We start from the raw sequence: 24,097 nt of genomic DNA on the forward strand, positions 1-24,097 counted from the left end.
CTCACTGGCTTAAATGGACCAGAAAATTGAGGGAGTGAAAAAAAAAGCAGAGGACTGTCTTACAAACTCAATTACTCTCTGGAGGCCGTCCAGCCTGCAAGCACAGCTGAAATATAATGAGATATATTTTGATTTCTTTTGTGTTTTTTGGTCATGGAGATGTTCACGTATAAGACAATAAAGCCTTTGAGAAAGATCCTGCTTTAATTACAGGCAGAGATGGAACCCCAAGTGTTCATTAGGGAAGTTATTGGAGTAAATCCTCTTTGAAAACTCTTTCTTCACACACACACACACACACACGCACACACACAGTGTACAGATCAGACGCACACAGCGGAAGTGAAACTGGCATAACAACTAAAAATTGTTATACACTTGGCAAATTTTATTAAAATAAGTTAACATAATTCACATTACTTTAAACTTGACTTCATGGTGTTATATGTTTGTGTTAGAATAACCAAAACACGTGGTCAAACTCTGACATGATATGGATTCAATACGTGACATCAAAAAGGCAACGGAAGAACGTAAAAGCGATTTCATTCACAATGTAAAAAGTCAATATCGAGGTTAAAACAAGTGCAAAACGACTCACAGTGTCTCTGACAGTAAGAAAGACTGATTACATCTTTCACATAAGTTAGTGCAGGAGTGCAGCTCGTACAAATCGTCCTCTGGATACACACACACAACTAGAGGGGGGAATTGTTAGGGAATAAATAAGTCATCGTTCATTTGTGAGCACTTAGGGGTTGATGGTGGTTGATGTGGGAATGTAATGATGTGTAATGGAGCGGGATTGCCGTCTGAAGCAGCCTGAACTCTGCCTTCTGTCTCTTTTCACACAGGAAAGTAGTTTTGTAGGGAATACATCATGTGTGGACCTGTCTCACGGAATGGGGGGGGGGGGGGGGGGGACTATACAAACGTGTAATAAGTTAACATGGAAACAATGAAATAAATATCACGAGTGCTCCCTTCTTTCAATATAAATAAAGAGTTTGACTGGAGAGGAAAGATTGGCGTCTCAGCCCCGGGTTTCACTTTGGAGATGACTCTTAGGTTTCCGCTTCAGACTCAGAGTTCTCCAGGTTGGACACGGTGGAGCTGTACCATTCGGCGCTCTCTTCCTCCTCTTTCACCCCCACCCCGCCTCCTCCTCCTCCGTCCCTCCGCTCGCTCAGCATCTCCATGGCCACTTGGTGGTACGGGTGTTTGCGCTTGGTGTGTCGACGCAGCGTGTTGCGCTCTGCGAAGCGCGTGTGGCAGAGTTGGCACTGGTAGGGTTTCTCTCCCGTGTGGACCCGTTGGTGGCGCTGGAGCTCGCCGGCCTCCCTGAAGCGCTTGGTGCAGATGGGGCACACAAAGTTCCTCTGGCCAGTGTGGATGTGCTTGTGTCTCTGTTAAAGAACACATTCAACATTTGCATTGAAACACAGAGAGAATCTAATATGCTGGTTGTGATAGTCAAGCGGACAGACAGGCTGCACTGACCTGCAGGTGGCTGGATCGTTTGAAGGCTTTGCCGCACTGTTGGCAAACGTGTGGCTTCTTCTGCGAGTGAGTGATGGCGTGGCGCTCCAGGTCGGAGAGGTAAAAAAAGACCCGCGGGCACAGCTGGCAGTACAGCACCCTACGTGCGCCCATGGTGTTGGGCGAAGATGCTGGAGAGAGGGGGTCCAACGAGTCTAGAGGGTCCAATGTACCTGATTGGAGCATGGGTCCGATGGGAGGGGAGGGAGGAGCAGCGGTGTTGGAGAAGTACAGATGGTCCTCCAAAGGTAAGTGCAGGTCAGAGGGTTCAAACTGGGGATCTGAGGTCAGGGGCTCAGCTTCTGGGTCTGGCTTGATCTGACCTAAGGTGTCGCTGAGCAGACTAGACGACGGTGGAGCTGCTGCTGCTGCTGTTGCTGCTGCTGCTGTCAGAGTCGATGGCTTGATGTCCTCCTTTGAAGGTTGAGCAGATGTGGCTTTAGTTTCAGGTTTGGAAGAGCTGATTTGGTTGTGATTGAGTGGCGTCATGCTGTGAAATGCTCCTTCAGCGGGGCTCACGGAGGTCTGGAGAGTGGAGATGGTGGATTGGACAGAGCGTGACGTGAGGACAGAGGCAGGGGTCAGGCTGTTATTGAGTCCTGGGAGGATAACAGGGGGGTTATTGGGGCTCAGTCGAATTACCGGATGAGAGAGTGTAGCCACAGGGGATCCTAGTGTAGCAGAGGACAAAGGGAGGCAGACCGGGCCTGAGGACGCAGTGATGTGGGACAGCTGACCGGTAGCAGGGTCGAGAACGGCAATGGGTGTGGAGGTAGAGGCAGAGTCCCCGGAGGAAGAGGGCACAGAGGAGAGGAGGAGGAGCATGGGGGCAGAAGCACCGGGTGACGTCTGAGTGACGGAAATAGGAAGCGAGAGACCCACAGAGGCGGAGGAGAGCTGATGGCCGGAAGAGGAGGTGGACAGGAGGAGGATGGGGGTGTTGGTGGAGGAGCTGGTGAGGATCTGAATGGGTTGGCCACAGAGCGACATCCCAGAGGGCCGAGGGAGATCGGCCTTGGTCTCCTGAACGGCTTTGATGCGTGGCTGCGAGGCACCGGAGGGATCTGAATCTGTGGTCAGCTGTGTTCTCGGGCGGAGTTCTGCGTCACTTGACTGCTCAGCACCTTGTGACGGTGACTCTGCAGCAGCGGTGGTTGGAGGGGGACGGAGATATTCAGAAGGTGCGTCGTCTAAACTTTGGCTGAGGACGGGACGGGCTAGCGAGGCCGGTTGTGGCGAGCCTTTCCTCTCTACCTCCACTGAATCAAGCTGATCGGTCTGCGAGTCCTCTGACTTGGAAACGTCTACTTGGGGCACTTTGTGTCCATCTGGACTGAGAGTATACGGGATTCCCTGGTCGTCTATGAGCAGAAGGTTCTCTGTGTCGCAGTCCAGTGCAGACAGCGAGGTCAGGACAGAGGTAGAAAAGAAAGAGGGAGATAAAAGTCTATCTGCGCCTTCCGTGTAGAATGCAGGGCCCTCTCCTTCATCATCGCCATCATCCTCCTCCACTACGTCTCTGTCTCCTTCTCCGTCATATTCATCTACCTCCATAATCAGTGAGCTCTCGCCGTCGCAGTCGTCCAGCGAGAGTCCGCGTCCCCTCTCTCTACTCTCTGCTTTCTTGGGTAAACTCAGATCCAGCGGCTCTGTCTGTTCCTCCATCTCTGCCTCGTCAACCTTCTTACTTTCAGCAGCTTTCAAGTCCAACGCTTGAAATATGACAGGAATGCTTTTCTCCCATTCTTTCTCTACAATTTCCTCTTTATTCTCATTTCGGGTCAGTACTTGAAGTGTCTCGCTGCAGGAGATAAAAGGAGTTTCTGGGAGGAGCACATTATCTTTTTCTTTACACATTTCCTCACAGTTCTCTCCGTCCGTCCCGCTGAGTGACTCTGCTTTGACTTCTTCAGTCTGTTCACTAGTCATTTCCATCATGTCTCCCTGGCTTCGCACAGCAGATGGACAGGCACCTATCTGCATTTTATTGGTGTTTGTTTCTGTGATCACTGCGCCGCGTGACACCAAAACAGCTCTGGTGAAATGCGAGTGAGGAAAGTCTTTGGTCAGGCTGGTGGCAGAGTTTGTGATTGGCCTTTTGCACCGCGGGGGAACGACAATTTTGATTCTGATTGGTTGGCTTCGGAAAACAGGCACTCCAGTCTTTACTGTGATTGGCTGTCTGAGTCCACCAATCATGTGAGTTCCCTGAGAGGCTGGCTCGGATATCCCGCCCACCTCTGGCTTATTCCTGTTGATTGACAGAGCATCTTGGCTGATGGTCCCCGCTTGGAGAGGGCATGGCTGGAGGTTACCTGCTGGAGTACCGGATGAGCTTTTCCCCTTTGGCTCCATTGAATCGTCTGTCACTTGCCCTGATCCTCCTGCACACTGGCTGCCATTTTGGACACCCAGGCTGCCACTGGTCAGGACTGTAGCCAGCTGAGAGTCCATTTTGGGGCATTACTATTTATATTTCTGTAAGATAGAGGATAAAATAGGGAATTAGCATTAAGAGTAACACGTTTGGGATAACAATTCAATTCATTGTGTGGGGATTGTGGGGAATGTGAGTGGCAGGTGATGGAATTAATATGGTGTGTTGTTAGAATAAATCAATCTCAGGATTATTGGGGTCAAGTCACTGGTCAAGTTTGAGGTAAAAGACTAGAACTGCACAATTTCTGAATATTCATTATACAATTAATAATAGTATTAGCTATGCTTTACTATGCCACCCCATCCCGTTCAGTTAATTGAACTGGTTACCTTCCATGATCCTAAATTGTACCGTGAGGCAGAGAGGTCATGACGGATCAGTGACAGGAGCGAGCCGGTGAGCAGCGGAGGGTCCGAATGATGGAAGCGAGGCGTACCGCTGAAATCCCCCCTCTCCGCACTTTGAACATCCACATGTACCGCTAATATCACAAGGTTTAAATCTACATTAACCGCGTTCCGTTTCGCTCAGGGTACGAGCCCCACAATCCCCCCCTGGGCTCGGTGAGATGTGGAGTGAGGAGAGACGGAGCGGCGCTGTCTGCCCGCGGAGGAAGACGCCATTACGCACAGTCCGAGGTCCGAAACGCCACTGTTATGCCGGTGCCGCGCGCCCCTGACAGCGCTCGGACCGGGGGACAACGGCACCGGTAGCCGGGGTGAATAAAAACAGCGTATAGTCACACACGGTCGCGGTGCAGAGCGTATCCTTCCCGTCGCGCCGGAGCCTCCTCGGACCTACAGCCAGCCATTTTAGAGCCGAGGGTTCGAGGCATCGGGAGAGCGCTGCCCGGCGGCTTTTTGAAACAACTTTCCCGGCAGCGCACGGTCACGTCTTACCCGCGCCGCGCTGCCACAGCCGGGGACGGACGCTGTCGATACATTTAAAACTGTATTTTAAACTCTCCTCCACCCATACGCAGGCTGCATAGGGACTGGCTTACCCGAGCTGTGGATACTTCCGGAGGACCAAATATGACTGTGCGGTGTACGGGGTGATGCTGCGAAGGCTCCGGGAGGGAGGGGTCAAGGGGAGTTGCTATGGTGTCGCAGCCTACCGGGTCCGAGCAGCAGCCATGTTCAGCCTATGAGTACTGTAGAACCTGCAGCCTGTGTGTGTGAGTGTGTGTGTGTGAGTGTGTGTGATGGATGGACTTGGACTCAACCACACAAGCTGTGTGTGTGTGTGTGTGTGTTTGTGTGTGCGGCCTCATAAGGGAGTATTTGTCTTTTTCACTTCTTTCATGGTACTGTAGTTAAGCTGACAGCTGTAGTTGTTGGTTGTTATGCAGATGGAGATATTGTTGAAGTGAAGTTTACTCAAGCTGCTCAGACTTTGAAATGGTTTGAAAGCGTGGAAAAAATGCACAAAATTGTGCTTTCTCATATCCAGTTGGGGGTTTTATTTTCTATTATTTAATTCCAAACTTTTCACTTTTTCATTGCAAGGTGAAGAACACGGTTACGGATTCACACTGTTGAGTTAGAAAACAAGCTTTTCCGAGGTTCTTCCATGTTTCAACCAACCATGAACCATTAACAATTAACTGACAATCCAGGCTTTAATTGATTACTTGTGGTGATATTTTTCCCCCTTATTAACGGAATTTGTACTTTTATTCAGAAGGATTTGAATTTTTCATTTGACATATTTTTTATTTCAAATCACTCATTGTCATTAACAAAACTTACAAGCCTCAAGACTCGATGCGTCAGTGGTAAGAGAAGAAAGAAAGCAACACCAAGCTGCAGACGGCACAGTGAGAAATCACAGAGTCGAGCCGTAGCCACATTTTGAGACAGGCTACATGAAGGTATCGTCACATGTATAACTGATAAAGCATTACAGTACTATACTTTATCATCTCAGCCTATGTGTTGCAATCTACTATATGCAATGGTTCACGATGAGAGAGGGTCAAAGTAATACTTGGTAAGAGAGAGTGACAAAGGTCAGCACAATTCAAACCCATGATGCTCGTCGTCTGGCTGATCCACTTGGCACGACATTTGAGTGCCAGACATCCTAACAGCAGAAGGTTGCAGAGGAGCATTTGGGAGGATTGGGATTGGGTGCTGCTGCGTGTTAGGAGGTGTTCATGTTGTGACTGTGTCATGAGTGGTGTCGGGGGTTGATGTTTAGATGGACAGATCTTCACTCCACGTCACCGGGCTCGCACTCGCCGATCTCAGAGACCAGCCGATGAGGGAAGAGTTTATACTGCAACCATGTGGGCTCTGAAACAGAACAGAGTATTGATTCAGCAGCATTCACAAAATCCTCAGCGACTCTACCGGTCTTTGATGTGAAGGGGATGCAGCGAAAAGAGGGCCGACCGCCTGTGCAGGTGACTCAGGCTTACCCAGGTAACAGGCTGGAGGCTGGAGCTTTCCGTCAAAGCAGGTCTGGGTTGCAGCGAGGTTGCACTGTTTACGGGGATGGTTGCAGTAGAACGTCACATTCTCTCCATGAGGCACCATGGCGTCCGTGACGTCGAACGGCCAGCGCTTCACTCCACCGATCGTCACCCGGCTTCTCCCAGCAGGAATGAGACAGCGAGCTGGAAAGATTATTCGCAATAAGTTTATACATCTTTATGTCAAATACATCTTTAATCTAATGCATCTAGAGTCCAGGTGTTTCTTGCTGTGGCAGTCTGACAGCCGTGTGATCTCTCTCACCTCTGCAGAATGGGGGCGGTGCACTCCAGCTGCCGTTTGACAGGCATGTCACCTTCTGAGGTCCATCCAGCAGGAAGTTCTTTTTACAGAGGTAGTGTATGTCAAAGCCCACCTCGTACTCAGTCTTCTGCACGGCCACCACGTAGCCCTGGTCCACCTCGCGAGGAGACAGGCAGTAAACCTCTAAGACCACAGAGAGGTATTGAGAACGTGAAAGGATGAACGCGATTGAAATTCTGATCAACTATGATTGGATCAAACTTTAGGATCATTTTGGAACAAGCATAGTGGAAGAACTTCCTCCTTCCTGTGGGTGAACAGGACATGCAGTACCAAATTCAGCCAGAAGATGGCAGAAAAGGACTGTAAAACAGAGCAGAGGATGATGAAGAGTTTGTGTATTTCTGCCTGTCTTCCTCTTTGAATCACCCATGAACACATACACACACAGAATTAACTGTGTAAACAATCATGTCCGACCCTTCGCACACACACACGCACACACACACAAGCAGTCTCAGTTCACCTACACTTTACCCACCATACCCTGGGGGGGCATCTTCTAACCTTTCAAGATGCATGGACACATACTGTGTGAAGAGGGAGGCACGCACAAACACACACACAGTCAGTGCTATATACACTGCACTGCACACACACACACACTCACGTTTACAGATAGGGTGAGGGTACTGCCAGGTCTGATTATCTTGGCAGAAGTTTTCGCTGCTTCCCACTATATCCGCTCTGCAGGAGAGAAAGGAGAGAGAGAGAGCGATGGGGCGAGTTAGCTGGGTGACACATACAGTAGTGACAACTAAAGAGCCCCGTGTGAATACGCTGGAGTGATGAAAGGGATATGATTCCTTTTCCTCTTCATCTCTCTTTCAGTGTCTAAAATGTGTGTGCACGGTTCAGGCTGACACATGGATGAGTCACGGCGTGGAGTGGAGTCAATACAAGATGAGACTGTAATGGCCCAGTTTGCTCAATGGAGAGAGCATCAGCTGGGAGATCAAAATGAATTCCCTGCCATTCATCACTCCTCTTCCTCCTTCCCCAGCTCCTCCTTTGTATTCAAACCTTTCCTCCCCTCTGCTTCATACTCCATCCTCGTCCTCCGTCTTCCACCATTTCTGTCTCTTTTGAGGTTTCCACAGTGAACCCTTGGGGGGCTGAAGTCATCTTTGCGGCTGCATTGTAAAAAATGATTCTTCACCAGACCGGATAACACCTTCACAAGTGTGATGGGCCTCATCCAAAATGGATGTCTAGAATTAATTATTTATTTGATTGAGATTATTCCTTCATTTACTAATGGAGCATATTACATCTTTTTCCTAAAATCAAATATTAAATCAGGGCAATTTTCCAATCGATACGATTTGAAATCTTTTGTCAATTTCCGTGTAATTACCCGTTCTGTATCTATTGTAAGAGCTTGTATATTTATCATTTATTCATTTGTAGTTCCCTCTCTCACCCGGACAGGCAGCTGTAGTGGATGGATGTTCCCACGGCGGCGTTGCCCTGGATGCTGAAGGTGTCGATCACCTCATCAGGCACAGGGCAGGTTTGGGCAAAGGGGGGCGACGACGGCTGAGTTGCTGTAGATCAAAGCAGAAGAATGGAAACAGAGAGAGAGAAAGAGAGAAGGATTAAGAGTGAGAGAGAGTGTGTGTAAGGAGACAAACTGAACCATCAGATAACAAATGTGACAGGGATGCACCATGGTCAAACTGTGATTCACCAGATAGTATTGCTGTTTCAATTCTGAATCCACTGAATGCTGTACCATCTCCTGCCACTAGATGGCGAGGATCCCACACTTCACCTTCTTCTCACAGATGTAAATCTTTAAAACTCAAGTCATTCAACAATTACATCCTTTGCACAGCGTCAATACCACTGATGTTTCCCTCTCTAAGCTGAGGATGAATTAGTCACCAGGATGTTAAATGACACCCTGACATTAAATCATGACACAATAATGTCAAACATTCACATTCACATCATCGGATTTCCTTTTTTGAAATCTTCTGAACGTGCTCGTAATACTAAGAAGAAAAGACAAAGGTCACCAATCACTTCCACTTTCTATCATTTCCTGTTTCTTTGACAGCTAATCTACATCTCTAGTGCTGCTTGTGTCAGCAGGTACATGCAGCTTTGTACCTGATGTGCATCTTCATGGATCAACCTCCACACAAAGACACGCTACACCAAAATGTATGCAGAAATGCAATCATGCATGTAGTGTATGCCATTAAACAACGAGCAGTAAAGTATGAAGGAAGTGAGCCTGATGGAATAAGTGATTATGGACGATTGGAAGCAGAGAGACAAAGCAAAGAGTGATGTGAGGATAGAAGTGAAAGAATGTCCATTTGTACTAAACCATCGTTCCTGCTCGCTTTGTGACCCACAGAGGCGTTTCACCCAATGTTTTGTTCTATTTAAGATGAAATAACACTTCTATACGCTACACATACGATTGTGTAACACCTGGCACTGTTCATTCCGGGATGTTCGAGTACCTCACACTCCTGGAAATATAAATATCAAGAGTGGTACTCGGAGAGAGAGGGCTGGAACGACCCGAGCTCCACTGAACGCGGCTTTGAACAGCAGAGACTCAGCTCTGGCCTGAGGGTTGTCTTAGGTATCTGAGAGTGAGAAACGTTAATATAAGAATGTAAAAGGACCTGAGGGAGCCGCAGAGTTACAGGCCTGTTTGGCTTTAGATGTGAGCCTGAGCCTGAAGCTGAGTTGTGTTTTTTCTTTCTTTCGCATGCTGCCCTCACACTGCTGCCGCCCACACAGGCTGCAGCCAGAGAAAATGAAACAGGTACAATTAATCATTTAAAAAACTGTGGATGTGTTGTGTTAAATGATCTGATTAAGGCCAAAGAAAGGTCTGATCAGGCTTCCTAACCCCCGGTGACCTCATTCATTTTCTTGCCGATGAACAAATCCGCTCACACACACCACAGGATAAATAGCTGAAAGCTGCATACTTGTCCTTGGCACCCATTGTAAAGAAGAAGGACCTTATCAGAGGCCTCAAATGGACAAGGATGAGAGGAGAGAGAGACATGAGAGAGGGAGCGAGAGAGAGAGAGAGAGAGAGAGAGAGAGAGAGAGAGAGGCAGAACAGAGAGGCCTGGAGCAACATGAGCAAGAGAGCTCTCTGATTCTCCTGACTGTGATCTGTCGCCCACACACACACACAAGCAGAGATGGAGAGAGAGAGGAGAGGGAGAACGAGAACGAGTGAGAGGGAGAGAGGAGAGCTGTCACATAGGCACCCCCCCCCCCCCCCGAACATATACATCTAATGTATAGAGGAAAATCATCCACCTCTGTGCCTTACACTAATACACACACACACATACACACACAAACACAAACACACACACACACACACATGCACACAGCTTTGTGCCGCTTTGACAGTGATCGGCCGCCCACTGCCTCTCAATAGGCACGAAGGAGCTCGACACACACTCACACACACACACACACACACACACACACATGCAGAGGACACACACAATAAAAATACTCTCACACATTCTAATCCCACCTACTCTCTCTCTGCCTGTGTCGCAGCAGGTGGACGCCAGGAGGGAGCTGAATCACATCCTTATTTGACATTTGGATTCCTGTTTTTAAAAAAATTGCAACGGTGTGACTAGAACCCAGCTCGGTTGAGGTTACGTACACAGAAACATTTACACAGTTTTTTCTTCCAGGCCGGAGACCCACACGGCTGCTGGAGGGTTTGAATCCCATCAATTCATCCGAGGCTGAAGCTGTGAAAGGCTTTATTTTCAGACGCTGTATACTGAGCAGACACGCTGAGGACACACAGACGTGCTGATAGCTGAGCAGTGCCGCATTGAATATGCTCTGATTAAATATTTGTCTTATTCAGATTCAAGATCTTCTCTAATTCAATCAAGCAGTGCAGCAGACAGAGATGATCTCGGGGCTCAGCTTGGGTACTTCAGTTGTACATAAATTCAAACGTGGTGAGAAAATATTAACAGGACAGCAGCTCGGGAATGTTGCAATAAAGCCTTTATTTATTTATTTATTCATCCTACTTATGAGGATTTAACACCCAGATTGTTACAGTGACGAGTGTGTTCGTCTGTCCACAGTTTGTCCAAATGGCTTCCTAAACAGACTCCGTCGCTCTTCTCTAAGTTATCTGCCATAAAGGCTCTCACCCCCTCAATCTAACACTAACCCCCTAATACAACAATAATAACAATTGCAGTAAATATGGACGTATAAGTTGTTGTATGGAAACCTTGTGTGTACGTCACTTTGGATCAAAGCGTCTCCTAAATGACTAAATGTAAAGGTCACATGCATACACAGTCCTTCTGCATGATGTAGGAGCCACATGTTGTGATTTTCCAGCTCCTCTTCAAACATATTAAGTCTTCAGACAGCCAATATGAACAAGTAAAGCTCTTGTTGCTATGGCAATGAGGAGAATAGGTCCCATTTGTGCAATGTCTCAATTGACACAATCACAGTGGGATTTCATCCATCAAACTCTTTCCTCTGCACAGACACAGATCTGCCTTTATTCCTGTGCCATACACAAACACATGTATCACACTACTCCGTGACATGAGACACACACACACACACACACACACACACACAAACACACACATGCCGCAGCTCACTCATTATCTGTGGTGTTGCCTGTGAATGCTTGTGTTGTGTGAAAAGCCAAATAATAACGTATTGTATTGAACTCAACCCACCTGTGCATATGGGCTCATCCCCACTCCATTGTCGGTCACCTTGACAACGGCGAATGGTTGCATCCAAACCATTGGGCAACGTGAATCCCGGATTGCAGCGCACCTCAAGCAGGGCAGAGAAGGAGTGTGTGGGAGAGAGGAGACGAGTTTCTGAGTTGTCGCTGGGCGGAAGAGGCCAGGGACAAGGACGCCCTGAAGAGGACAGACGAGTCAGGACAGAGAGACAGGGAGAGAGGTAAGGAACAAAGACATGCCTCCTGATTACTCCTGATTATAATTTGCGTTACTTTAGCAGAGCAAATGGAATGTTGGCACAAAAGCATTTTCAGAGGACACTTGTGAGGTCCTTTAAGAGATCCGTGCTCATTTTCACTCATTTGCATCGTACAAATGTAGCCAAATTCAGTATGGGCGCAGTAAATGAAGTGTTTCTGCATGTGCTTGGGCTTTACATACCCACATGGACACACACGCACACACACACTGGAACAGCTGTGTCTACACGTGCACCATTTACACACACACATGCTTGTGACGACTGACCCCACACTGACATTCACACTTATTTGGGACACACATAAATAGTCACCTGGAGCCACACAGCTGAGACCACACTGGCCGTCACACAGACACTGACGTTTGTTGCCACAGTCGCCATCCGTCTTACAGGGTCGGGGACACGTCCTCCCCCTCTCGTCACCCAGCAGTCTCTCTGGACACGACCCTTTTGTCACAGCACACACACTGTCACACCTTCACAGCAAACTGGCCTTTTGTTCATTTCAACTTGTAAAAAGCACAAATGCTGAGGACAGGAGCAACATTTTGTTGGCCTGTTCTGCATTGTTTTCTGTGTTGCCGCTGAGTAAATACAATGTGGGTGGCCAGGCAAACTGTTGCCTCCCAGGTTGCTTGTAAATATTTAAACAAGAGGCTTAATTACTCTTTGTCTCTCCACTCTGAGTCCTGATTTGTGTAGAGCAGTGAGATTATAATTGTCATTTCCTGCATAAACAAAGTAAAAAAGCAGTTATTTCCTGGTTTTATCTGGTGTAAGTTCGTTAAAATACGCAATTTATGTTTGAGCAAAGTTCAGCTGACACATGTATGTATTGCTGCCGGAGTCCAAGCCCGACAAGCCTGTTCTCTCCTGTTCCATATGTATCCCATCAAGCCCATCATAAACCATATCCACTGCTTAGCTTGTACTGTACGCAAACACACGTGACACACCCCGATGTCCAGAACATTCGGAGCGAGGGGGAGAGCAGAGGGGGAGACAGACAGACACACAGACAGGTCCCCCGTAATTCACTTTTCAGGGTGGAAACACGTGTGTGTGGCTGTATTATTGCACTCGCAGCACGTGCTCACCCAAACAAGTATGTGCTGAAGCATGATCACCTCAGGAGACATACTGTACATATTGTACACCTGGATATACTGTGTGACCACACCTTTGCTTTACTAGGACACAATACAACAGAAACAGCAAGAAAACAGAGTACTAATTCCATAATTGCACATCATTCCAAAGGTGAAGCCCAAGTAAATCCCTGTATTTACTTTGACAGGTCAGAGTGTTTGCAAGGTTCACTCAGAATACAAGATCCCCCAGGTGTGAGTGATGGACAGGGTCAGGGGTCTTACCTGCAGCCTGCGGAGACACGGATCCAGCCACGGCCCACAGAGCCAGGAGCAGCAGTGCAAAGTCCATCATTGAAGGGAGGCCTCAGACGATATGAGGGAGGGAGACATGCAGGCAGCATTTTGAAGGAGGGGGAACAAAGGGTGGGAGAGACAAAAAAGCGTGAGAGAGGGGAAGAGGAGGAGAGAGAGAGAAGGAGAGGGGGTACAGCCCAGGATCACACATCTGGTTCGCGTTGGGGAGGAGAGAAGTGAGGAAAATTCCACTCTAAGGGACCTTTCACCCATTTCTGTTGAGATAACAGATTGAGGGGTTGATGGCCTTTGCCCTCACACACACAATAAATTAACAGCTGGGTGGCTCATTGTAAAGTCTATACCTGACTGTCCTGAACCCAGCATGTGCTCTCCTATACAGACACGCACGGACACATCCACACATCAAACAACTCTGTCTTACATAGTTACTAACAAATTTCTAATTTAATTCTTTAGTAGCTTACTGTATGTGTTTCTATTGATGTGGTTTTGTTTGTCGAGATAAAGGGGAACACATTTAATTGGAAATCTATTTATCAGTCAGGTCAAAGCAGCATTGCTATGTTGGGCAATGATGCATATTTGCGCTGTTTTGTCTATTTAAAGGAATGTGCACAAAGGAGAGCTATCAAAACAACTCTGGTGACATTTACCAATACTTTATCGGAATCAGGCTGAAACGAAGCAACGGAATAAAGTAAATCTCTATTAGCCCGCTATGATCCCAGTCACACAGAGCTGAAAAGAGAGAAGAGCAATGGAAATAAGATGAAGAAATGGGATAAAACACCAGTGCAAAAGGGAGCAGTTGTGAACAAGAACAATCTTTTATTGGTGTTTTTGGGAAAACTCGACTACATCCACATAACCAGCACTTAGTGGGCTGGGCACTATGGAGACCACTGATGCAGCAGGATAGTTGTAGTTCAATTAGAGTCACTATGAGATTCATCAACAACTTCTGTGAGGATTTTAGAGACTAAATCCAGTTGGGAGAGCAAACAATCACTGATTGAGCTGAAATAAACAGGGAGCATATACATAGTGTGCGTAGTCCATACATAACTGGAGAACATAATGAGAGGTAAATGAAGTCTGCATTTACAAGACACTGAACCAAGTTTGTGAGATTTGCGGTCAAAGATATCAACGGTGGCCACCCACTGGGAGCTGGTGGTGAAGAGTCTGTAGCAGAATTGGATATCTGGAGGAGGCGGAGGCGTTTTCCATTTGAATAGTCTTTCCGAGGAACACATAGGATCAAAGATGTTTCAAGGTGCAACGGATCATGTTCATCCGATGAAAGAAAGTCGTCAATAATAGATAACAGCAACAATAAGAGGGATAACAATCATCATAATCATAACAATAATAATAATAATAATAACAGTATAAGTAACTATTCATGGTGGTCATTAGGGAGATTATAAGAACACTCTATCACTAGTTTGGCCAGCCCTCCAGACTCCACCCCCTCCCCCCCCGGACCATAACACAGTGTACCAAAGCCCTGTGTAGGCGCCACGATACAGTAAGGAACAAAAGCACTAAGTATCAGCAAGCTTTGTGAATCAATACAGAAAGTTTTGGCTTTTATTCTTCCCAGAAATCTGAGAGATTAACATCATTCCGCTCGACGGGTGCGCTCGACCCGTCTCCTGGAATCTATCAAACACACACACTATCCAATATAGACGATATTTATCTGCTTCAGCAATGCTAATCAAAGTGTTTTCATAAAAGTACACTTTAATTCATTAACAATGTGCATTTTTCCAAGGGGGAAAATTTATTGCTATATCAGATTTTTATGACAATTGTGAGGTACTCCATGTAGAAAGACAGTGTGGGATGTTACTGAAAGAGTTAGTGTATAACTCAGAGGATTACTGCTGAGTGAGAGGAGCTGGAAATAGAAATTTACTGGATATAAAAACAGAGGAAATGTCCAAACAAAGAGGCCCTGTGTGGCCCGGGGCATCACAACAGAAGGTTAAGATATCAAACACCAGAGTACAGTCAATGCACTTGATGGGGGGGGGGGGGGAGAAAGGAATATCCAAATGTACAAGATTGGGCTCCACAAATATGTACCAGTCTCAGAAAAACAGGCCTACTGTACAAATGGCTAACATTGGTGTGGTTCAGTAAACATGGAACTTAAGCACCAAATCACTTACACAGGATCAAGTTGTTCTACAAGACTGGAACTACCAAAGTGTTGCTGATAGTGCTTGGACTGTACACATGGTGTCTCTCACTCTGTCCCGCTGTCTGTCTCTCACTGTCTCTCTCTGTCTCTGCATGCCCATTCCCAGTGACAGGAACATAACAGGAATAATTAAGTGCTTGAGTAAAATCCACAAAAATGTTGAACTATACGATTTTTTAAGATAATTTTGCTCTCTATATTACAGTTGATACATGCGTCCTAGACTCCCCCCTTCCCCTCCCCTCCCCTCCCCCGCTGCTGCATCCTGACAATAAACAAGTCTAAAAATACCCAACAAAGGTTGACCACCTGTTAAACATCTCGTGACTCATCTATAATAAAAAGGTATTCACCATAGCGTTCTGTTTCTCTATGTCCCAGTCATGTAGAAAATATACAAAATTATTCTCCAAATTTGCTCTCCCTCTAATTTTTTAAGTATTATAAAAATATACAATTCTCCAATAACAAAACTCTTAAAAGTCATATCTTTCATCTGTTAAATTAATCTCTCCACTTTTAAGAGCACCCACCGAAACAAGACACCTGAGCTTCGACACACAACACCTTCTCCTTGTCTGATACATTCATCATCATAATCATAATCAACCTCCTCGTCCTCGCCCCTTTCTGTCCGTCGCGCCGCCCCTAAAAAATCAGTCTGTGAAATTAATCCTTGGTGATCCTCCTCTCCCGGGGGGGTTGGGCTCCACCTTTCATCACTGGTCGGCGAGACGGTTCTCGTATTTACTAAGGATGTTGCGACAGCGGCCAAGTTCCTTCCGCATCTCGGCCACTTCCTGTCTGAGGGCCGCGTTCTCCCTCTCCAGGTAGGCGGCGCGCACCGATATTTGGTTCTCCTTTAGCCGGCGAGCATCTCTGGAACGCTTTGCTGCTTCGTTGTTTTTATATCTCCTGCTCCAGTACTTTTCATCCTGAGAGGATAAGAGGAAAACAAACACACAGATTATTTTAGGGTTCAATGCTCATATTTTTCTTTCTGGTATGGTACAAGACAAACTCTATTAACCTGTGTTGTGTGTGTTGATAAATTTCCCTTTCATGAGTCTTAGGCCATAAACTACAGACGATTCATCCTCATTTTAGTTGGAGTTCAGTCTTTGAGATCAAATAAAGCTTGGAAACAACCTTCACACCACACAAATCCCTGCTGGCTGTTTAGCTTCATAACTCATCAATAATACAAATCCAGCATTGAACAGTATTCCAACACTGCGCCTGTGAGCTGTGAGTCTATATCCACAGTTTTACTTTGTTTGCCAGACGGTAGCAATTATGCTGACTAGTTAAATATTCCACATTATTACTGCAGTTAACTGCTGCATTATAGCTCAAGTTAATAACTGCTATTAACACTGTGCACACATTAATCTTCACCAGAAATGAATTATTTGCCAAAAACACTAACACTGCAAAATAATAGCCAGTGTCATTTAGGATTTATTTCTCTCTCTATCAACCAAGGTCATGAGAGCAGACTAAACTTCATAGACCACTGCAGATAGTTTAGATTTTCCAACAGTTAAACGTCCTCAACCTTCACTTTTTATCACCCTTTGCCCCTGTGTTTAGTGCTGTTTGCCATCAGTGTGAATGAGCATGCACTCTCATGCAGTTGTTTGTTTTTAGCTGAGGCAAGACATTAATTATATTTCAATATTAATTTCACTGATATCAGTACAGGAAAAACACAATTTCAGAATGATTACAAAATGTTTGGAGTAGGACAGTGAACTAACAGTGGAACATTGGCTGCTCTTGTTCATCACCATGTTCACCTTCATGTTATCGGGCACGAGCACCTTGCGGGCCTTCTTGATCATGGGCTGGGGCTTGAGCTCCTCTTCACTGAAGGAGTGCCTCCTGGGGTCAAAGTTCTGCTGCTCGGAGGAGCTGGACATCGCCATATCTGAAGAATCCATGTCAAACATTCCAACTGCATCTGGCCCGCTGCCCGTGGGTGTGAGCAGAGGTGGACAGGAGGAGGACGAGGAGGAGGAGGAAGAGGGTGACTCACACGAGTCATTCATATTCGTCTGACTCCCTGGAAAAAAAAAGAGGGAGGAATTTATTTAATTATTTCATTTCACTACATGTACCCAGTAAATTGACTTTATTGTGACACTTTGCCCTAGCAGCTGAGAACTACGGTTAAAAAGAATAGACTGGTACAGTAGTACACCGAGATGACCACCAGATGAAAGCAGTGAGCTACTTTCTTGCCATTAAAAAGCAACGAATGTCCCTCTGCTTTGAATGGCTTCCAAGGAATTAAACAGAATTTTTAATCCACTTGTAATTTGTGGACAGTAAGGATACAGAAAGGAGAGAGTTATATTCAGGAATACTGCAAAGATGTGGCTTTTCCAAAATACACAGAAATAGTAATACTTTTATCCAGGTGATCTCAAATGAAATGAAGTCCAGGACACACTCCCAGCTCCACATCAGATTATCTATCATGTTGTCTTACTGTATCAAACTAACAATTATGCAAAATGGCTTCTCTTAATAGAAATACTACAGCTGGAACACTGTGTTCCTGTGGGTCCCACAGACCCGTCTGCCCCAGGCCCACACTCTGCAAACAACTGCTGTATCAAACCTCACTTAACCACAACCACATGACTCTTTTAGTTCACTTCAGTGCTGGTTACTATTATCAACCAGACCCATGAGACGTTCTTAGCATAGCACAGGCAATATTCTAAATCTTCAAGCAAATAGGACGAGCGAGTGAGAGTGTATGGAAACCTTATGCAACTTTCCCCTCCCCTTTAACCAGTTCCTTTAAGTGGGGCCAGTATGGGGCTTGGAGGCACCACACCCCCTATAAGGACCAATGCACCTTACTCAAACCGACTTTCCTTCCCTGTCAGAGCACACACACACACACACACCTAAATTACAGCTACACATCTCCCACAGTCTTGTCAATGATTAATATCATATAATGTAAATATATGAAACTCCACATAGGAAAATGCTACAGTGAAAGATATGTATGTCTAATTAAAAAGGCCCGAGAGTCACATTCAGCATGAAGGCACCTGGATCCAAACACAGCTTCTCTCAGCTGAGGGACTAGAACCATCATATAACAAACTTACACAAGTTAAAGCTGCCCGACAGATGGACACTAAACAGGAGAGTTGCTCAACACCACAAACCGAGGCCCTTAAAAAATGGCCACAGAATTGCATCAACACCTTCGTAGAACAGTCTCAACAAAAACTGTGCGCCTCGTGTTTTCACAAAGCTGGTAATTATTACAGGCCCAGCATGTGGAAACACTTCTACCCCAGAACAATGAAAAGTGTACGACCCGGAGCGAAGGGTGAGAGAACCTTCAACCCTTAGTCACGGGGGGAGAGCGTAACATGGGAGGATGACTTGTCCTTTTCTCTGTATGTAGCTGTTGCTGTTGTTGGTTTGAGGTGAGCCAAACAATGGCTGTCAGCACATGATAAGGAGCTATCAGTGGATCTGTCATGTATGTTGCGGCTCTCACATGGTCACGGTTGTGCAATGGTCAGGTAGTCTGAGGGCATGTTGAGGCCATACCAGGTGCATGACACAGAGCGTGCTGTTCTCTCATGGTGCTCCCACATTCCAAAGATGATAATTTCTCCGCAACATTGCCGAATTAATTAAAGAGAGCTTTGATGAACGCGGAAGATTAGGTTAAAAATCTCCCATCAGCACTGGATGGAAACAAAATCTAATATTTGCAGTAGGCTTTTGAGAGATCAATGGTGGCGAGTTTCCCTCTATCTCTCTAACGATGAGATTGGACTGATTAGTGCTGCTTTAGCCACAGAGCAGGAATTACTCAGTAGAGCCAGCTGGTGTAGAGCACTTGGACTGGAAATCTGGTAAACAGTTGTCTAGCTCTGCTTTAGGAGCTCCGCAGCTCAGTACATTTACATTTACAGTCTTCCTTTGCACATACACAACACAGAGCGTTCATTTTTTGGGCCAAAAAGGTCAGAATATCCTTCACACACAGATCGGGACTTGTGCGACTACATTCCAAAGAAGAGCAAAGTTTCTGTAAAAGCAAAGCAAAACCTGACTTTCTTTGAGGCAGCTGATAATCTCATACTAATCATACTTTCATTAGAATGCAGGTTTCAACTTTTGGGACAGTTTGAGACAATTTCTCACTTTTACTAACCCTCTGTAAATATACATAAACATATACATGAACATTAAGACTGAGTCCGTGTTCATTATTTATATTACATTATACTACACAGCCCTATTTCCTATTAGTGGTAATCCCCATACATGTGCCATAGTTGTGTTAACACAAACCACGGTTACAGCCCTAGAATGCACATTTTGAGGCTAAAGTGAGAAAACCGCAATCAACATCCTGTATGTTATTCTATCCTGGCTGCCAATGTATTTAAAGTCGGCCATTAATGTGTTGTTCAGTTTGATTTCCAGCAGCATGGGGAATCTCTTCCCTTTCCTCGGGCCCTCCCTCCCCCTCTGGACTCCTCCTACATGTCTGCTGGCCCTGCCTTTAGTTCTTTCACTCCAGTACTCTCAGCCTCAGCACGTGTACTGACGCGTGCACATGGCTGTGGCGTGTGAAGCGGGGAGAGATTTAAAGACACGCAACTGCAACCCTCCACACACTTCTCTCCCTCGCTCTTCGTACTGTTTTGACCCTGCTGCACATGAATAATTGGCTGGGAGTGAATGCTGATTATGCTGCACACTGCAGTACACAGATCACATGCCAAACTAAACCAAACATCTTTGTCACAGCTATGAGGTTTTGACCCATCGAGTAGTTCAGGGCCTCATTCTTTCCTGCACTTCTACCTTTCTCTTATTTTTTAAACACCATTTACAAGGACGATCTGAAAGACTCTGATTTCAACCCTTCACCACTATTAAAAGTACACTTTAAATCACGGTTAAACAGCCACTCCTAGACTCTCTTTATCAAGCTGCTGTTGGGTTTAGATCCTTGTGACTGTATGTCCTGCCAGCAGTGTGACCCCACAGGGCAGAAAAATGCTTGGTCACTACAGTGTTTGTTATAAACTCAAAGGGGACAACTGAAATGCTGAATCACTAGCCTATGGGAACATTATAAGAACACCACATAACCTTGATTACATTTCATACATTATTGAATTGTGGGACTAATAGCCTCATTCGTGGCAGGGGACAATTTGTCTCCTTGAGTGTCTCAACTCTGCAAAGTCTGCAGAACCCTCTCTGGGATGTTGCCATTGTGAGCTGATATGGACAAACCCCCGATTAAAGCCAATGCCTTGCCAAAGTGCCAAGTCATCAACTGTCTTGCATTATATTTTACTTTCTTGTTCTACTGTTTATCTGAATGTAAATAATATCAAAATGGGCCATCAGTTGACTCACCATGCAGACAGTCGCTTCCTCCAGCCAGGCTCTGTGGCTGAGCCACTTCCAAACCAATGAGTGAAGGGGAGGAAGAGGTAGAGGGCGAAGAGGATGAAGAGCATGACGGAGATGAGGGCGGTAGGCACTGGGAGCTCTGGTTGGGCACAGCTGACTGGGGGCTCTGTGAGGGGATCTGGGCTGAACTGGAGCTGTTATTGTTGTGGATGTTGCCCATTCCATTTTCTGTCAGAAACTCCTCCAAGTCCATGTACTGAAGCTGGAAGAGGCCCCCGTCTGCAGGCAGGGTGCGATCCCACAGGAGAGGCCCCAAAAACTGGTTGAAATTCCCTCCTCCATTTCCACCACCACAGCCATTATTGTTATTAGTGCTTCCAACTCCACCTCCACCTCCATTCCTCACGGGGCACACGGAATCCTCATCCATGTCCATAGGTCTTTCTTTGTCTATAGAGAGGGGAAACCACAATCATAAGTTCATGGTGAATGTAATGAAGAATGTCTTACTGCTTTGACTGATTTCAGTAAATGAGTTATGTCGCCGAGAGGTTTTCTCAATATACGTTGTCAGCAGCCTCTGGCAGAATGTTGCAAACATCAACTCTCTGTGTTTGTGCAGAAGTAATTGGGATGACAGGTGTACCCATCAGAGGCACTTCTGCAGATTCTCTCTGGCAGTCTGTCTCTCATGCACACACACAAACACAGATCCACAGATGGACCAGATGGTAGCTGAATTGAAGCTTTAAGCAAGAGCTGAAACCAATTTGTTGTCAAAACTTATATGTAAGCTCCCGAGCAAATCTCACAATAGATGAAGCTACATTGGGCTCAGCAAGCAAGGAGAATGCAGTGCCTGCACAGCATTACAGCTAAACCCAAACATGTTATTGCTCATGGTAATCTGGATCCTAATGTGAAGTCACAACAGGGATTATAATCCAGGTGGATACTCATCAGCGTCATGGTGGAGTCACACTGAGCACGTGCATAGGTGCACCAGAGTATGGAGTGACATCTGGTGCTACACGTTTGGATTATGATAATGCTTCCAATGGATGGGGGAAATGTATTTAGGCACAATTTATGAGATGACTGCTGTACATTCATCATTGTCAACACTGTAACATAGTTAATCAAATTCAAAGAGTGTCTCACCTTTCACATCACATGGGCTTTTTAAACGCTGGTCTCCCTTCATGGGGTGCTGCAGGAGGGATTTCAGACCTGCCATCGAGGTGAGGTGTCCACCGGTGAGGGAGCCTGCAGGCTGAGTACAACTTCCAAACTGTGGGCTGGCACCTGCAGGAAGATCTGGGGTTGGAAGCTGGGAGAGCTCCCTGGACATTCTGGACCAGGTGGGGGGGTCACAGAAAGACACCTTGGGCGAATAACACTGACCAGAGAACCTAGTATGTGTGTGTGTGGGTGTGTGTGAGAGAGAGGGAGTGAGAGAGGGAGGGAGAGGGTGGAGAGAGAGAGAGAGTTTTAAGAAGTGCTCATAGAGACAAGAGACCATTGTATTATATTTACGAGCATTATCTTAATAACACACTTTCCTAATACATTTTAAAGAAGAACTCGTGCAACTTTTACCTTTTACTTGGAGCCAAGTGGATCTGCTTTAGTTCCACGTAGAAATATTCTCATCGAAGTATTCCATGGCAGCTGAAGGCGTCATAACTGTGCTGTAGATGAAGCTCAGACTGAGGAACAATCGCACTATCTAAACGAGAACTCCCCTATAATAAATGCGAAATAGAGCGAGAGAGCGAGAGCGAAAACAACGAATCCCGCAAAGGCTGCACACGGACAGAAGTAGGGAAGAAAAAATATCCCGAGTTAATCCTCCGTCATTCAGAAACGACACGCCAAACAACTGCGGAGCAAGTTTCTGGCAAAACAAAACAACCGAGTGGAAAGAGAGGCGCATTAAAAAAAGACGCACACGTCGAGAGCTGAGCGCGCATTGGTCAGATGACAACTTGTATTGGTGTTTCTCCGCTCTGCTGTCGTGCTCTGCTGTCCGTCGGGGCGGGGGGGTGGTGGTGGTGGAGGCGGGAGGAGGAGGAGGAGGACGAGGAGGAGGGGCCGTTTCCTCTTTCCCTGGCTGTACTTTTTAGTATCCGGTGGATCCAGTCACGGGCGCACGAGTTTGTGTTCCTGTGTTCCCGAATGCCCGCGCCGCGTTCACGTTCCGACCCTCAGCTGGAACGGACACGGGCGACTCACGTGACGTCACATCTCGCAAGAACAGGCGGCGAGAGAGCGTCGGGGCGGGCGGAACGCGTGCACGGGTTCTCTCTCAAGAACTCTTGTTATTATTTATGAGACACACCTACCCTCGTGCCACACCTCGAGGAGACAGGGCGCACCACAGTTTGTTTTGTCTCTCAAGTACAAAAACACGGGCGTGCACGTTCCTGCCGTGCTCATTAACCACATTGACATGTAGTGAAGTAGTGTTTGCCCCTTGAGGTGAATATTTGTTTTCATGCCCCTGCCCCTATCAGAGGTAGATGTCATTCTGAGAAGAGTATAAGCTTTCTGCAATCACCAGGCAGCGCCGTATAGTTTTTCCCAGTTTCCTTGTAATCCACTGAAAACGTGAGTGTGTGTGTGTCGTTTTTCAGGCGACGGGAACGTTTCAGCACGTTGCCTCCCGGCGTACAATAGCTGTTCCAGCTCACGTGTCGCAGCCACGCGGAGCTGAAGCCTGTCCGATCCGCGCGCGGCCTCCAATTGGCCTCGGGAACATGTCGCTCCGCCCACAATAAGGGCCTATTGGGTAGAACTAGGTCGATTGCCACGCCCCCACGGATTCCCCCCCGTGCATGCCACAGCCGCGTGAGGCGAGTTCGAAAACACTAAGAGCGCGAGGCTGAGTCCTGTCTGCTGCAAAACATCTTACACCGGAGAAAAGCAGCTGTATCTCTGCTCGATAAGTAGATACGACGCACGTTTGCAGGTCATTCCAAGTTAAAGGTGCTGAATTGTGATCCTGAGCAAGGGAATAGTCAGGGATTCTGACCTGAAGGAACGCTGCCTCCCTTTTGTTGTGATAAACTAATCTCTGTGGAATGTCTGTTTGTCCTTTCCAGAAATGTATATAAATGGCCAAATTAACCATACATTATACTGTTCAAAAGTAGTGTTTGACAGTGGATTCTAATTTTCAAATACTATAATGCTGGGGTAAGCAACACAGACAATGTAACACAGCTACAGTTAATCTATATGTTAGGAGGAATGAATGAATAAATAGTGACTT

The 24,097-nt window shown here is 46.4% G+C and overlaps 3 protein-coding genes across 6 annotated transcripts; all 3 read right to left on the reverse strand.

Moving 5' to 3' along the window:
* Positions 1 to 383: 383 nt before the first annotated feature.
* On the reverse strand, positions 384 to 5,003 carry LOC143003899 (uncharacterized). Of its 2 annotated transcripts, none has more exons than XM_076154675.1 (3): positions 4,983 to 5,003; positions 1,501 to 4,017; positions 384 to 1,406 (listed from the first exon to the last, which is right to left on the reverse strand). In XM_076154675.1, exons 2-3 carry the CDS (start codon positions 3,991 to 3,993, stop codon positions 1,065 to 1,067), a joined length of 2,835 nt encoding a protein of 944 aa, XP_076010790.1. In that variant the 5' UTR covers positions 3,994 to 4,017; positions 4,983 to 5,003; the 3' UTR covers positions 384 to 1,064. The 2 variants fall into 2 exon arrangements, with proteins under 2 accessions (XP_076010790.1, XP_076010789.1); XM_076154674.1 differs by lacking the exon at positions 4,983 to 5,003 and adding an exon at positions 4,309 to 4,939.
* A 403-nt stretch (positions 5,004 to 5,406) lies between these two features.
* Positions 5,407 to 13,267, reverse strand: ntd5 (ntl-dependent gene 5). Its single transcript, XM_076154679.1, has 8 exons — positions 13,158 to 13,267; positions 12,097 to 12,231; positions 11,508 to 11,699; positions 8,204 to 8,327; positions 7,391 to 7,467; positions 6,721 to 6,903; positions 6,402 to 6,599; positions 5,407 to 6,276 (listed from the first exon to the last, which is right to left on the reverse strand). Exons 1-8 carry the CDS (start codon positions 13,225 to 13,227, stop codon positions 6,194 to 6,196), a joined length of 1,062 nt encoding a protein of 353 aa, XP_076010794.1. The 5' UTR covers positions 13,228 to 13,267; the 3' UTR covers positions 5,407 to 6,193.
* Positions 13,268 to 14,001: 734 nt separating this feature from the next.
* On the reverse strand, positions 14,002 to 23,051 carry dbpb (D site albumin promoter binding protein b). Of its 3 annotated transcripts, none has more exons than XM_076154676.1 (5): positions 22,423 to 23,051; positions 21,985 to 22,235; positions 20,827 to 21,273; positions 17,166 to 17,470; positions 14,002 to 16,340 (listed from the first exon to the last, which is right to left on the reverse strand). In XM_076154676.1, the coding sequence occupies exons 2-5, from the start codon at positions 22,172 to 22,174 to the stop codon at positions 16,125 to 16,127; spliced, it is 1,158 nt and encodes a 385-aa protein (XP_076010791.1). In that variant the 5' UTR covers positions 22,175 to 22,235; positions 22,423 to 23,051; the 3' UTR covers positions 14,002 to 16,124. The 3 variants fall into 3 exon arrangements, with proteins under 3 accessions (XP_076010791.1, XP_076010793.1, XP_076010792.1); XM_076154678.1 differs by having other exon boundaries at positions 17,229 to 17,470; positions 22,423 to 23,050; XM_076154677.1 differs by having other exon boundaries at positions 17,205 to 17,470; positions 22,423 to 23,047.
* Positions 23,052 to 24,097: the final 1,046 nt, after the last annotated feature.

This window comes from Genypterus blacodes, unplaced genomic scaffold (assembly GCF_046128005.1).
Source record: "Genypterus blacodes isolate CSIRO-AG114 ecotype Tasmania unplaced genomic scaffold, CSIRO-AGI_Gbla_v1 ptg000063l_1, whole genome shotgun sequence".
Classification (NCBI taxonomy): Eukaryota; Metazoa; Chordata; class Actinopteri; order Ophidiiformes; family Ophidiidae; genus Genypterus; species Genypterus blacodes.